This window comes from Oryza sativa, chromosome 8, assembly GCF_034140825.1.
Source record: "Oryza sativa Japonica Group chromosome 8, ASM3414082v1".
Taxonomy (NCBI): Eukaryota; Viridiplantae; Streptophyta; class Magnoliopsida; order Poales; family Poaceae; genus Oryza; species Oryza sativa.
In genome coordinates this window covers 8,952,437-8,969,031 of record NC_089042.1, presented here as the reverse complement: position 1 = coordinate 8,969,031, position 16,595 = coordinate 8,952,437, and the positions used below count along the sequence as shown (strand labels likewise).

The window sequence follows — 16,595 nt, the reverse complement described above, 5'->3', positions numbered from 1 at the left end:
CTGGCCAGAGGTGCACAACTGTACCCACAAGACACAATCCACCGGCATGTCACCGTGCCCGGCCGGACACGCCACCATGTCGAGTGATTGTGACAAGACCCTTCATATAACCCGCTCTGACCAAGCACACCACACCTCAGGTTTCACCCCCGCCCCCAGCAGGCAGCGGGCAGTCCCCTCTCCTGCCTAGATGAATCCGGAAGCGATAAAGACCGTCGCAGGGCCCGCCCCGCTCCATCATGCCCACCCTTGCCAATACCGGCAGAAACCCTAAAGCGAGAAGCAGCCGATAGAGGTAAATTGATATGCTAAGACTAGATTAACAGAGACATATGATAAATAGGTAGACAATTATATCATCCAAACCGGAGCAATCCAAGAGGTCGAATGTACTGATGCAGCCTTGAACGATGCTGATGTAGATTAGACAATTGCCTGGGCCGACGGAACATTGGACTTACCCTTTAGCCGGAGATTGAACACTGATGCAGCCCCGCGTCAGGTGCCAAGTCCCGCCGGATGATAAAATAAAGTAGAAAAGGTAAAAGGTGGCGATGCGCCGAATTGTATTGATCGTAGCGATAGATTACATAGACCTAGAGTGTACATATTTATACCCATGGGTTGATACAAGTCCTTGTCAGACAAGAAAGAAACTTTCCTAAAGATAAAAGGAAAAGATAAAGTCCTTATAGGACACTAAACACACTTTTCTAAAGATAAAAGGAAACTAACAAACTATTCCTAATTAATATATAACTTGCCATGCCGCATTCTCTTTGAACTCGGTCTTTTCTGGATAAGCTTCCTTTAGTAGATCAATTTCCTTAACCGAATATAGCAAGAATCCGACAACTGACGACATGACAACTCTCATCGGCTAATCTCAGGACTTCGAAGCCGATGCTGACTCTAAGCCGATGACTACTCTGGGCTTACCAAATTTCACTGTTAACAGGCCCGTCCTCCGCCTACTCTTTATTCTAAAAACAAACATAACTATCGTTGGAATTTATTTTTTATTTTCTAAAAGTCCCATCAACCGTCAGCGGCTCTGCAACTATACTACTATACACCCGCCGGCTGCTTCTCCTTTTTATTGTCATTGACATTTTAAAAATTGAATATGATTATCATTGGGGTTTACTTCTTTTTTACTTTCTAGAAGTCCCGGCAATCGCCTTCCTCATTTGCTTCACGGCCTCCTGTTGTCCCTCCTTTTAAACATCATTAGGATTCTATTCGGTGTTTTATTAACAATTTTATATGTTGTATCAACAGCCACTGCTCTACTCCTCTGTAGGCCATTTACTTAAGTTATCTCGTCATGTGTTTTAGATGGTCTTTTCTTTCAATAGTATTTATTTTTATCACAAATTTTAGCTATTTATAAATTGTATTCCTAATTGAAATCTTATTTTTCCTTTTCTAGTTTCATAAATTTTTTTTCAAATTTTAATTAATACGTATTGTGCTCTTTTAATATTTTTATTTTTTATTTTCAATTTCAGTTGTTTCAAAATTATATTCCTACTTGAACTCTTTTTTAATTTTTCTAATTTTGGGTATTATTTTATTTTTTTCTGAATTTTAATTAATCTCATATTGGGTTCTTATATGGATTATTTTTTTAATATTGCTTATTTTTAATTCCGAATTTCAGCTAATTTTAAATTGTATTCCTACATGAACTCTTCTTTTATTTTATTTTTTTGGCTAATTTTGGATTTTATTTTATTTTTATTATGAATTTTAATTAATCTCATATTGGGTTCTTATATGGAAACTTACTTATTTTTAATTTCGAATTTTAGCTATTTTTAAATTGTATTCCTACTTGGACTCTCCTTTTCTTTTCTAATTTTGGATTTTATTTTATTTTTATTTTGAATTTTGATTAATCTCGTATTCGGTTCTTATATGGAAACTTCTTTCAATATTGCTTATTTTTAATTCCGAATTTTAACTATTTTTATATTGTATTTCTACTTGGACTCTCCTTTTCTTTTTTTTCTGTTTCTCTGATTAATGTGGGAATTTTTAGCCCCCACAGCGAACATGGTACCTCCTTTCAAAGTTATTTTAATAATATAATAGATAGATACTCTTCTTTATACATCTTCGGTACTTTGTTTAGTATGAGTAATGTTCTTATTTTATATTTGTGTCATATTGATTGTGTGGGTAGCCTACCAGAGAGGTGCGGGTTTAATGTCTGATTTATCAGTTGCTCTATGTCATGTGCACGGGTGTAGAGTAATATTTAGTAATGTAAGCATGGTGCTTAGATTATTAAATATCATTAATTGGGCATATATATTGCGGGACAGTAGAGGTGGGCTGCTGATGGTGACAACTCAGTACGAGTATTCCTCCACGTTAGTATATATTCTTAAGACAAATTCCTAGGGAGGGTACTCCTTTGTATTTAGCCCCGGTTGGATGGCCATAACAGGTTGTCGTAAGGAACTCGGCAACCCATGGTGGTCTCTCGAAGTACCAGGAGGACACTGTTAGGGGGTATTGGCCACACAATTGTATACTAGCAGATGTAAACTAGGATTTGAGTGTATATCAGAAGTATAGGAATTGAGTGCTTTCTAATTCTTCTTCCACTTAGTTAGAATTACTTTATTATGAGGATTTGATTAGCTTTGTTTCGTGTCACTCTACCCCTATATATTAAACTTAACTCATACTTAGACTTTGACAATTACAAGTAATATATGTATAAAATACGTTAGCAAAGTCCACTCTTATTATCTTCCCTTGGGATTAAAAATACGATACCTTAGAATACTTCCGGGTGAAATGCTACAATGGTATATCCGTGCGCTCGCGGATTACTTCTGTAATCATAAATATACCAGGACTATTTCTGACGCCATTGCTGGGAATGAATATCTCTAGTAATATCGTTAAGAAATACTAACAGTGCACTAGATGCTAGAAAGAAATGGTGACATAGTGATTTATACTGGTTCAGCCCCTCGGGATGAGGTAATACCCTAGTCCAGTTGTTTGGTGCCTAACCCTCCAGGGGTGTTGCCAATACCCAGAGGATGCGATATCCCTTATAATCCGGGTACCTGCCATCCGTCATGATATGACGGAATAGGTTTCTATCTCTCTATTCTCCGCTACTTATAGTAACAGATTATATAGGCCTGGGCCCATATCACGCAAGAGATCCAGCCTCCGAGTACCATGATGGGCTATCCTGGTACGATAACTTCCACACAACCATCGGAGGGAGCAAATATCACGAGTGTATACAGTCCTCAACGACCAAGGGCGTCCGCACGTGGACGCAGTCCTCAACAACGTCCGCATCTGGACGCTATAAGGAAGAGCGTCCTTCCTATTTCTTTAATTTTGAAACTATGTTTACTACTTATTTAATTTTAGAGTTATTAATTATTACAAATTTACAATTAATTTTCTTGTTATCCATCGATACGTAATGGGCAGTGCTTCGAACTTTATTTAAGGAACTGTCTATATGAGATTCATATGATTTTTTAGGCTTCCATCATGCACTGTCTCAACCTTCCCATTTATTTAAGCAAACTCTGGAATGAATTACATTCGATGCACAGCATAACGTGGCTTAGTAGGTAGGGTATGTATAAAGGTAGAGTCTAATATAAGCTCTCTATACTAATTAATATTACTAGAGATTATCTATAATAGTAGAGACAATAAGATTTCTATAAACCATTAATGCACCAAATATTTTTATTATTATGCTTATTTCCTTTTCTCCACCCTCATGCAACAAATTTTCCATTAATAAATGCTAAGAGTCGACTTTGAGCTGTTATCATGCGTAGTAACGATGTTTCCCATTACTTCCCCCTCATTCTTCCACGTCACTAAATTTATTTGAATGACAATGAAGAGAGCCCGTTATTAGATACTACCATTTGTACATGCCCTAAGCTTATTTATCGGGAAGCTTATTTATCGGGAAGACTGTAAGCCTTCTTAGGCTGCGTTCGGAGATAACTCTTTCTCTCCGCACGGAAAACGGAATGATCCATTAACGCGTGATTAATTAAGTATTTGTTAATTTTTTTTCAAAAATGGATTAATTTGATTTTTTTAAGCAACTTTCGTATAGAAATTTTTTGCAAAAAAAACACCGTTTAGCAGTTTGAAAAGCGTGCGCGTGGAAAAAGAAGGAGAAGGGTTGGAAACCCTGAGTAGCAAACACAGCCTTAATTAATGTCAAGTTGTTGTCCTACAATACTCCCTCGGTCCCTCCCACCTATCGTTGACCTTTGTGATTACTCTATGGTAATGGCACACTCCAACACTCCATTATATTATCGGTCTGATGAGGATGAGGTGTTAGCTTGTTCGTCTCACCCATATCATTTCTTGTTAGGGGAGAGAATCAGATGCTAAACTGTGCGCTTCAACGGGGATGATGAACTCCCTTATACGGAAGCTCGCCACTGTGTCGAGCGAGGACATCGATGTGAGACCCTTGGAGAGGAAGATCATCAGAATTAACTCTGATCGCTTGTTGAAGGTGATCCATCATGTGGGGGACGCCCAAGCCATGGAGTGGATGCGGCAAATCCTGGAGGTGGCCTACGACGTGGAGGATTGGATTGATCTGTGCATCCATCTCCATGGGCGCGTTAGAGCAGATCAACTGGAACGGATAGAAGAATTCATTGTCCGGATAGACAACGTGGAAGAACGTCTGAGCAGGTATAATCTTTTATCATATATTGGACGAATTTGAACCCTATTCTGATTATCCTCCTCTGAGCCAATCACCCATCGGTGATAATCCTCACATGCTCTATGCGATGGAGGAAGACTTGATCCATCACTGTGAACGGAAAGTCCGGCTGAGAAGGGACCTTGTCTTGAATTTGATGGATAAGCTGGTGGTGGATTCCGACCAGCAGCTGAAGGTGCTTTTCATTCTCGGGGATAGGGGTATTGGTAAGACTACACTAGCCAGCCAGATTTATCATCGTACAATTGAAGAACGATTTGATTGCCGAGCTTTCGTTTCTGTTGGTCAATATAGCCTGTCAGATCAACCATACTGAACTGTACATCAAATCAGGCGGCGATGAGCACCAAGTCATTGATAACTTCAGGAATTTCCTCAGAAATAAGAGGTAACTGTTTCACGACTTGTTTTCAATCGGGTCAAATTTTCTCCTTTTTTTTTCTGCTTTCTAAAATTTTCTGCAGTTCTAACAATGAAATCTTACCGAAGATTTGGGTTTGTGGGGTGGGTCCGTGGGTGGTGCTGGACTGCTGGTGGTCTGCCGGGGTGGGTGGGGGTGGGGTGAGGGGCGGTTATATGTGAGGGGATCATTTTTTTCTATAACGCAACCCATGTGTAGTATAGCATGGATGTCAGTGAATCTAGTCGAGGGATGGAGAGGTCAAAACGCCTTATAATGTGAAACGGAGAGAGTAATTGATTTTTCTCTAACCCTTAACCCAAAAGCAGCCTTATGTTGATAACCTAAACCAGTCTTAAGGAAGCCTCCAACCTCGCAATCACCGCGTGCTTATCTATCCTATCAGTGCCATCTCGATCATGCAGTCCTCACTGCCACTACCCACGCTACTTCACCAACCCCAAGCCCCCACTTCCCTCTTCAGCCCCTCATGGTCGCCACCATCCTCGATGCCCTAGATGGCCAGCTCCTACCAGCCAACATTCTGGCTCAAGTCGCCACCACCACCACTGGCCAGTACTAGGGCATTCCTCTCACTAGGCGGAGCTTCACACGTGTCGGCAACACCAGGTCCGCACTCTGCAAGAACATGCCACCACGTTGAGACCACACTCCTTCAAGGAGCTCGTCGCAGCGGAAACTGTTGGATTTCAAATCCTCTCTGCGCCATCTACCAGCTCACAACGCCTTCAAGACGACCTTTACTCACCCCAGTCAGAGCTCAACCTGAGCTTCTCCCCGCGCATCACCTCAGCACCAGTTCTACTCCATGGCCTATAAAGCTAGCCCGGTGAAGGGGATGGAGATGCGACACATCCAAGGTACTCCTGCCACGGATGACTTTAATTACTCCACTCGAACCTGTGTGGCATCATGTAAGAGTGCGCCATTGGTGGCGTCGGGCAACGCATTCAAGCGAGCTCGACCGCCCAAATTCAAGTTGATGGGATCTGAATTCAAGGCGACCCTCCCCGCTCCTTGACAACGCCTTCTATGGCCCATGCCCCCAAATGCCCCCCGGCTGATCTCCACGAATCCCCACGCCTTTCGAAACGTGCATCTCATGGAAAATGAGGACAGGATCACTTGGAAACTAATAAATCAGAACAAGTAAATGGCAGCGTTGGCCTACAATGCACAATTCCTATGCTCAAGAAAGTACAATTTCAACGTCATCATCTGAAAACCTTGGGCACCACGAAAATGCAAGATCTTCACATGGTTAATGATTAGACATGCTCTCAACTAAGGGATAGCCAAACAACTCTCTGTCCCACCTATGCCACCGAACACAAGAGACGGCCCTACACCTTCTAGCGGAATGTAGATACATAAGGAGAGTATGGGGGGCATTAGCAGAATGGATAACATGTCATGACCTAAACCCCACCCAGTGGGAATATGCTACAATGGTGTAGGAGTGGTGGGAGGTAACCGCAAACATGAGAGAAATGCCAAAGCAAGTAGTCCGCAGCTTAACATTGCTAGTCAACTGGGAGATTTAGAAGGAAAGAAATCTGAAGACCTTTCAATACAAGGAGTTCTCGATGATTGGACTAATCGCTAAAAACAAGGAGAAGGCCAAAACGTAGGCCCTAGTGGGGCCTAGAATGTTAGCCGATTGGCTGCCTAGTTCCTAGCCAACCTTCTGGTCCTAATTGTACATTCTTTCTTGCTCCTTTTTCTTTCCGTATAATTTCCTCCCGTTCTATCCAATTTTGCTCATCGATTCATTTAAAAAAAACAAAAGTAAGAACAGATCAAAATTGTACTAAAATCTCCAACAAAATCACTCTGCAACTTCACGCCATAATATTTTTTTCTCTATGACACTGTGAAAGAAAGGGGGATTGATAAACTCATATTCAAAATATGTGAAAATGAAATAAAAAAGGATTGTGATTCACATCAAAAGATGCAAGAACCACCCTATGCATTTTTTTTATTTTACTCAAACTGTTGATGTTTCTGCACAATTTGGTGCCTAGCCAGATTTAAAAAGGTTGAATTGGATTTTTATACCAATCCTACCATTTGTCGCATTACAGCTGCATTTTGTATACAACTATAACAATCAACATGCATCGCTATAATTTGAATTCACTACAATTTCAGTGACATGTGATTCAAGTCCACTTAATCTGAATCTACTCAAAGGATAAAAAGTGACCAGAAAGTGCAGAGATGAATAGTGTCCGTTTTATAGTTTATGGATTTTTTACCAAAGTGGCATAATACTTAGATTTTAACAAGTCAGATTGAATTTGATGTAAAATAATTGTTCTGTTCATTCACAAGAATAATTATATATTGTGGTTGTGGGAGAGCAATATAATTATTCCTATACTGATACTTTCATCAATTCATTAGGTACTTCATTGTAATTGATGATATTTGGACTACAACGGCATGGAAGGCTATCAAATGTGCTTTCGCTGACAACAAAAATGGAAGCAGAATAATAACAACGGCGCAAATCGACAAAGTATCCAGATTATCTTACAGGCATCACACTGATTTGGTCGTTATGCTTGGGGGTCTCAGTGAGGAGGAGTAGAGAATATTATTTGACAACATAATATCAGCCAGTCAAAGATATTTGTTGCCTCATTATCAGTTACATATTGGATTTAATGCACATAATGATATGCTAGGATGCACGCCTTTGGCCATAAGGATTGCAGCTGGTCTGTCACTGTCAGCATATCCTCCTCCTTATTCATATACTTCAGCTTTCAAGCAATATCCCCTCTTACAAGGGATAAAAAGGATGCTGCACATCAGTTATGCTTATCTGTCTTTGCCATTGAAGTCTTGCCTTTTGTACTTGAGTCTCTTTCCAGAAAATTGTACCATCTCGAAAGGTCGGTTGATACGGAGGTGGGCAGCTGAAGGTTTTATTGATGAAAGAGATGAAGGTAGCATCTGGGAAACAGGGGAGAGTTATTTTAACGAGCTTACCATCAGGCAATTGATTATGCGGGAGTTTATTGAGGACAAGACTAGCAACAATATTGATCTGGAAGATGGTAGTGGATTCGCAGTGGGCTGCAAAGTTCATGGTCTGGTTCATGATTTCATTGTGTCCTTGTCCAGTCGAGAGAATATGGTCACATCTGATGCAGAGCTAGGATCCATGCAGCGTGGTGTCATTCGGCGTCTAACCATAAAAAACGACTTCAGCAGTATCCCAAAAGACAGCACCCAGCCGTCAGGCTCAGGCACCATGGATGTACAATCCATAAACAGAGCACTTGCTTCCGCTCAAAAAGGGAAAATTAGATCACTTGCTTTTCTCGGGAATTCGAGGCTTCTCTCTGACGTCGTTGGATTCAAGCTTTTGAGGGTGTTGGATCTGGAAGATTGTAAGAGCTTGGGAAACGAGCATGTCCAAAAGATCCGGAGTTTGTTTCTACTGAGATACCTGGGCCTTAGAGGGACCGGTGTCACCGAGCTCCAAGAAGACATTGGAGAACTCCATGAGTTGCAGACCATAGATGTGAGGAGAACCCGCGTGAAACAGTTGCCTGTATCCGTGAATGAGCTAAAGAAATTGGTGTTCCTCCTGGGAGATGGTTTGCAAGCACAGGCTGGTATGACGGCTATGCAAAACCTGGAGGAAGTATCGACGATCGATGTCAGTGAGAGAAGCTCACTCGACATGGTCTCAGAGCTGCTAGTTAAGTCGAACTAGGAAGGTAGCCCGCGCATACGAGCGGGCATGCACCGTACGTAGGATAAATTTGAGAAACTTATAAAGGCGGTATACCAGCGAATTAATATCTGCAATGTTTTAAAATTATGTTTTTTTCCCATGAATTTTCTTCGTTAGAATTGCATGACGAATTTAATTGTTATTTATAAAATTATCTATTGGAGATTAGGATTGGTATCTTACGGTATAAAAAATGGTACCTAAGACATATGACTCTTGAGGTTCCACAGGGAAAGAGAGAAAACTTAAGTTATAAAAGACATTACATATACAACCATATATAATTAATGGCTCTACCCATTTTTTAGAAAAAAATGATAATTAATTTATTATTTGACGGCAAACATTGATTGGTCATAGCTATGGATAATTCCTCATAGGAAATTGTGATTCCATAGTGAAAGAGAAAAAACTTAAGTTATAAAAGACATTACATACACAAACCATATATAATTAATGGCTCTACTGATTTATATAGAAAAATTGGTAATTAATTTATTAAACATAATATATGACCCTCGAGTTTAGACCATTATTTGTAACCATTAGATATGTAGAAGATCTAACATATTGTGTAGAGTCCAACTAAGCAAATTATTCGTCTTCCCTCACCATGGATGGTAGACATGTTAATTCGTGTCTCCGGCAGCATGCTCACATCATCATACTTAGAAGAAAAAAAAGTGCCCTTCATGTATATACATGTAACTACCTCATGCCCCTCTTTTCATTAAAGAAAAAAAGTTCTATACCCATGCATGCACACCGGGATGCACCGGTTAGCCCTCCAATTTGTTCACTCCATGGACGGTATGTTCCTTTGTTCTAGTGATTAGATAATTTAATAAGTACAAATAAGTATTTGAAATCAATTTTTATTAGTAAAATATCCATAAGGACTGATCTGTAGACACCCTCTGTTCTTCTTCTTTTCTTGGTGTATTAGTTGGATTTAAGCAACGTGATATAGGTATTTTGGGATATAAGTTAATGTCCAACTTCCAAAGGATTAAGGTTTCCCAACCCTCAGCACCGAACACAGCATAAGATCGTACATTTATCCTTAAAAGAAGATCATATATTTTATCAGGGCATTGGAATTAAGTAAATAGCATCCACATATATGTCAAGAGATATAATTAAGTTGGTTGTGAGTCAATAGGTCCATTGATGCTATAATTAAGGTTAAGGTTAGCGGTTTATAAGTTATTTTGATTTTATTAAAAAACTAAGTTGGATATTTTGATTTGTAATGAGAACTTTTAGGATTTTTTGCGTATGGATGTGGGTCCAAAATATAATAATTTTATTAGCAATTAAATATGGTTGGTATAGATATTAAACTATTGATTTAATTAAAAAAAACACAATGGTTCAAACAGATCATAAATTGAATATATAATTTAAAATTTACAGCTATTGAAGATTCTTTATTTATTTATAAAACATACCAAGATCAATATGTATGAGATATATTATCTATACCTATATTTGCAAGTGTATGCAATCTTTGAAAGTATGATAAAATTAACTTACTAATATAGAAGATATTATATACCCTTAAGCCTTAACTTAATTACCATCGAAAAAAGGGAGGCGAGCAAGGAAAAAATCACACAGACTCTTATCATGCGTATGGATGGAAGCATGTATATGTGTTGGGCGGACTCGTACCGCCAGATTGATCTTAAGTTTTTTACTAAAGATAAATCTAATGGTATCTGATGGTAAAAAAAATATTAGGTCCATCAGATTAAATAAAACCAATGGTTAGATCTTCTCCTTTTTCCATAGATTTTCTAGGAATTAATTAGAGCGTTAGGTGTCATCTTTGCACTGTTTCTTGGAATCTCACGTGGCAGTTTAGGAGCTTTTTAGGATGTTTAATGGACTTTTATATAATAGATAGATATATCTACGTGGGTTTGTGAAATTTACTCCATAATATATATTTCCATTTTTAATATTTTGTTTTTATTTGGTTGCATTGCAAAGAAAAATAGTATATATTCAAAGTTAGGAAAGCGTTTTTCTTATATATAGATTTGATAGGTTCACCGGTTTAAACCATCTATATACCTAAATCTAATGGTTTTAATGTTTGTTTATATTTGCTTTTCATGCAAAGCACAATGTTCTATGGTAAAATTTAGGGAAGTGTTTCTTTTATATATAGATTAATGGGTTCACCGGTTTAAATAATCGTTAAAATATTTTTTTAGGGACAATGGTTAAAATAGTTGGTTCACCGATCGATTTAAGTGAAAAGCAAAGGTTAGATGTTTTATTATAATATTTTTTCATGTTAAAATTTTCATCTAGAAATAGGAAGAGAAGGATTGGAAGAGGGGAGAAAGCATGGCATTGTATTACGTACATACATACGTACTGAGGAGAGAAGGGGTGGGTTGTGGGATTTTTTTTTATAAAGATAAATATAATAGTTGAAAATAGTGAGTCTAGCAATTTATTAAACAAATAGCGGATCCACCGATTTATTAGAACGCCACGTAGCGGTTTAGAAACGTTTTGTAGGATGCCACATGGTAATTGAGGAGCGTTCGTAGGAAGTTTAATGAACTTTTAGTATATAATAGAAGATTTTTCTTTCTAACTAATAAAGCGTAAAAAATATGAGAAGGAAGAGTTAATCTAGGAAGAGGGTGGTGTAATAATAATAATAATACATGAGGTATATTATTATTATTTTCATATATAGTAGGTAGTTGTATATGAGATATAAGTACGTACGCTGGGTGGGGTTAGGTTTGGGTGGTTAACTTTTTCTATAAGATAAATTTAATGGTTGTAAATAATGGGTCCATCAAATATAATGAAATCAACGGTTATATATTGGAGTGGCATGTGGCGGCTTAAGAGCGTTTCTAGGATGCCACGTGGCGACTTAGGAGTGTTCATAGAAAGTTTTATGGACTTTTAGTTAATATACAGATCTAATAACGACGTAAAATAATGTGTCCATCGATTCTAGTGAAAACCAATGGTTGGACGTTTCTCTAATTTAAGAGTGGCACACAACGGTTAGAAACATTTATATGATATTTAATGGATTTTAACGCGTTTGATGTCTATTTGTGGGGGTATTCTTTTCTATAAAGATAGGTTCAATTTTAATTAGGATTGGAAAAAGAAAAGAAAGGAACAAACGAAAAAAAAAAGTACTAAACAGATGCACGTACTGCACAGAGGTGGTGGGGCCGGTGGGAGGTTTTTGGTTTTTAAAATAGATCTAACGATGTAAAATAATGGGTCCACCGATTTAAATGAAAATCGATGGTCAGATTTCTCTATTATATTAGAGTGCCACGTGGCAATATGAGAGCGTTTTGAGGGAGCCACGTGGCAGCTTGAGAGCGTTTATAGGGAGTTTAATGGACTTTTAGTATATAATAGATATAATAGATAAAGATGGGCTGAGGAAGCTGGGATTACAGTGGGGTCCAGGAGATGGTGACAGTAAAACATCCTAAAGTTATTATGGAAGTAGTATTGAAACTTTCATTGACAACATCATCCTCGGCAGAGGTACACTTAAGTACCTATTCCTTTTTGATTGTCCAATTGCTCTACTTGAAATACTGCTGTTGCGGTGGGGAGGATATAAAACACCTGAGTTGAGAATTGTCTTGCGTGGTAACCTCATAAGGGTACCAGGAGAATTTGTCGGGATGAGAGAACTCACCCACCTGCATATCAGCGTTTTTGAGGTGAACGAAAGTGATTTCGAAGTCCTCGGAAGAATGCCTAGTCTTATCGTTCTCAATTTGACTTCGGCGTCTTCCGCACAAAGGATCTGCCACATAGACATATATGATGATGGATTTCGGAGTCTAGAGGTGTTCTGGTTCAGGTGTTTGGATGACGGGTGGCTCAGGCTACGGTTCTGGGGTGCAGCCATGCCGCGCCTCCGAAGGCTCAGGCTTTACTTGAGGGCGAATGGACTTCGGCTTCACGGCAACTATTTCGGAATGCGCGACTTCCGTTCCCTCACGCGAGTCCATGTCACCGTCGACTGTCGTGACGCGACTGTTGTGGATGTGGAGGAAGCCGAGGCTGCCATCACATCACTAGTGAAGGATAACCCCAACGAGCCCGTACTGGAGCTCACCAGAAAACTGGATTTTTCACATTTTGGTCCTTTTGAAAAACTTATTTCGCAAATAGATCCCTACAAAAACTTATCCCAAAAATGGTCCTTTTTAGGGCGCCAGAGTGGCTGGCGCCGTCGTTCAACAGGACGGCGCCAGCCTCTTTGGCGCCGTCCCACCGCCGACGTGGCGGGGCGATGCTGAGGTGGCTAGGGGGAGTGCGCCAGAGTGGCGGGCGCCCCCCCCCCCCCCGAAATTTTTTATTTTTGTTTTATTTGTTTGATATTTTTTTCACGCTTAGGGACACACAAGAACCAACCATAGAAAAATTGAACTCAAATGGACGTAATATGTGACATGTAGAATTTTTTCTCTCCTCTCTTCTCTCCGAACTAGTGCAGAGGAGAGAGATGTGCAACTTTTTAATTTTTATTTTATTTTTTTGATATTTTTTTCACACTTAGGAACTCACAGGAACCAACCACGTAAAAAATAAACTCAAACGGACGAAATATGAAATATGTGGCATGTGGAATTTTCCAAAGCTCCACCGAAAAACTTCTCTCCTCGAAAACACAATCTTGCAAGCGGAATTTGGAGGTTTTAATATCGCCGAACCCGGCAAAGCGGGGGAGAATCGGATGTAACATTTTCTGTAGATGTCCGTGCATATATTATTTGCCTGATTCCGAGTCCGTATGAGAAAGTTACGCCTATTTTAATAGATGGCATATTTTGTCCGTTTCGGTAGAGTTTTGGAAAATTCTACATGTCACATATTTTGTCCGTTTGAGTTTATTTTTTATACGGTTAGTTCCTATGTTCTCCTAAGTGTGAAAAAAATATCAAAAAAATGAAATAAAAATAAAAAAATTGCATCTCTATGTACTGTTTAACTTATATATGTTATTTCATGTGGTTATATTTTGAATTAGATTAAGTAATTTCATATAGTGGTAGAGTGCATTATGTTTAGCATGCTGATCAAAGGGTTTTACTAAAGGAGTTATGGTCTAATTTTAGTGAAGGTGCAAAGTAGACTAAGTGGTATGCTAGATATTTTCAGACTTAGCTAAGTGGTAGTTCGAGTTTAAATTTTTTTTGTGGTTGGTTGTATCGTGATCCTGAGTGTAAAAAAACATCCGAAAAAATAAAATAAAAATGACACCGTTGCAACTCCATACAGAGAAACAGGAATGGAGGCGGCGGCGCCAGCATGGCTGGCGCCCTCCTCCTGCCACGTCGGTTCGCGTGCGCCACGGTGATAGGAGGACGGCGCCAGCCACTCTGGCGCCCCAAAAAGGACCATTTCTGGGATAAGTTTTTTTAGGGGTCTATTTGCGAAATAAGTTTTTCAAAAGGATCAAAATGTGAAAAATCCAGCACCAGAAAATGGCCAGATCAGGCGTTGGACTACCAGCTTTCTGGTACAAAAAATAGTGAAGACGTCGTTGACTCTAAATCAGCTCTCTTGCTCAGCTCAACTGCGGAAAGAAGGCTTTTAGGCCAAAAACTTCATGGTCAAAAGGGCAAATTAGATGACAGGGATTCCAGATTAGAGATAGAGCACATGCGGCCTGATCCTGCTTTCACAAAAAAGATTGATCCTGCGACAAGGGAACAAGCCCACTGGAGGATAAGCGATGGCCAGTGAGCTCCAGTGATCACCATAGCGGGAGAAAATCCTTCTTGCTCTCGTGTATACTACTCCCTCTGTCCCCTTTTATTAGTCGCTAGGAATCTGTGCTTGTGAGAGGGGCGTACAACTCCCAAACGATAATTATAAAGGGACGGAGGGAGTCTTTATTGTCTTTTATTTCATGATTTCTTCTTTGTAATTTTCTTTATAATTTGCAATGTAAACCTTTCGATGGCGTATATGACAACAGTATTTTTCATATGTACTACCTTTTTTTTTTTACATATGCAGGCTGTGTTCAGGAGGAGGGGTTGGGAACTCTCTGGCACGTAAAACAAAGCTCGTATTACTGTATGATTGGTTAAGTATTAGCTATTTTTTTTGAAAAATGAATTAATATAATTTTTTAAAACAACTTTCATATAGAAATTTTTTTTTTGCATAAATCACACCGTTTGGCAGTTTGAAACGCATGCGCGCGGAAAACGAGAGAGGTGGGTTAAGAAGATGGGAGAAGAACACAGCCGCTGTTTGACTTTGGATGCAAAATTACATAACTAGTTAACAACCTGTGGGTTGCACGTAGTAGTATTTATAGGACTGTTTATGTAACAAATAGCTGAAAAATTTTGGTTTGTCACCTTTTTTTTGCGACCGTACGATCCGCATCTCCCTTGCAGAATGCGCAAAAAAAATATATAGCATTCTGTTTTGAGAGCAATTTAATTCCCTCAACGGTTTTGAGGGTAGTTTTAAATTCACTGACGTAGCTCGTTGGCTTGGTCAACCCTACCCTGACGTGGCAGCCTAGTTACAATACAAAGTAGAAGTAGACCCACATGCTAAGTGTCTAGAGAGAAAAAGCTATGGCCCACTTGTCATACTCACTACACTCCTATCTCCCTTCCCTCTCCCCCATCGGCAGTGGTGACTAGTGAGGGAGGGAGCGGTGGCAATAGCCACCGGCGGGCACCGGAGAGGGGGCTAGGGGACCGGCGTGTTGCCAGCGCTTGAGAAGGGGTTGGGGCATTGGCGTACCGCTGGCACCGGTTGCGTGGTGATGGAAGGGAGAGAAAGGGGCTCGGGTAATGAGGAGTGGAGCGACGGGTGCAAGCGGCGGTAGAGTAGCAATGAGGAGAAGAGGAGAGGAGGGGTGGGAGAGGAACGGAAGGAGTGGAACCGGCGGATGGAGGCGGAGTAATGGTCACGGCTGCATAGGAGCTCAAGCTCCACGACATAGAGGGGCGCCGCCGCCACGACATGGGACGCGCGATGTAGAGCCCATAGGTTCCGGGACCAGGAGAGACCTCGTGCGCGGTCCGTGTGTGTTAACGACCAAATTTGGTAATTTGAGTATCGGAGATGAAGATTAGATCGAAGCAGAATCCAAGACAAAAATCGTTCCGGAAACAAAGCAAGAATCGGCTAAGTCCGAATCGGCTGCGACCTTAATTGGCACAGTTCGAGTCGGACAGGGTTAGCCGATTGAGCCGATTCTGACAATACGACTCAGTACACGTTGTCGGGTTGAGTTAATATGCTTCATATGGATTGCCACACTCGGATCGAGTCCTGGAAAGGCAATTGTATCTATTAATTAGGATATTTTATTTAATTTCCTTAGAGATAAGCTTGGGCAAAAGTCTGCCGCAAAGACTTATGGTATCTTAGAGTTTGTTAGAGATAAGAGTCGTGTCCGACATGGACATATTTTGTAATCTCGGGTATAAATAGACCCCGAGCCTCATGTAAAACAACAACACATGTTCAATAACAATCTTGGCGCATCGCCACCCTTTTACTTTCGTTTTGTTTCGACGAGTTCTTTCTTTCGGGTTGAGTTGCATCGGTTTCGATCTTCAACTAGAGGTAAAACTTGTTATGGCGGCTTGCGTTCTCGAGATTAGTGCTTCCAT

The 16,595-nt window shown here is 40.0% G+C and overlaps 1 protein-coding gene across 6 annotated transcripts; it reads left to right on the top strand.

Annotated features, from left to right (window-relative positions):
- Positions 1-4,267: 4,267 nt before the first annotated feature.
- LOC9272267 (disease resistance protein Pik-2-like) lies at positions 4,268-9,031 on the top strand. 6 transcript variants are annotated; one of them, XR_010742902.1, is made up of 4 exons: positions 4,288-4,722; positions 4,834-4,962; positions 5,051-5,144; positions 7,587-9,031. XR_010742902.1 is itself a non-coding variant. In XM_066312905.1 (3 exons), the coding sequence occupies exon 3, from the start codon at positions 7,864-7,866 to the stop codon at positions 8,908-8,910; it is 1,047 nt and encodes a 348-aa protein (XP_066169002.1). In that variant the 5' UTR covers positions 4,268-4,962; positions 5,051-5,144; positions 7,587-7,863; the 3' UTR covers positions 8,911-9,031. The 6 variants fall into 5 exon arrangements, 5 of the variants coding, with proteins under 5 accessions (XP_066169002.1, XP_025875845.1, XP_015648744.1 ...); XM_066312905.1 differs by having other exon boundaries at positions 4,268-4,962; XM_015793258.3 differs by having other exon boundaries at positions 4,368-4,722; positions 4,834-5,144.
- Positions 9,032-16,595: the final 7,564 nt, after the last annotated feature.

Excerpts from the sequence above, each read along its gene's own strand:
- LOC9272267 (XM_066312905.1), top strand. The coding sequence starts at position 7,864 with ATGCTAGGATGCACGCCTTTGGCCATAAGGATTGCAGCTGGTCTGTCA.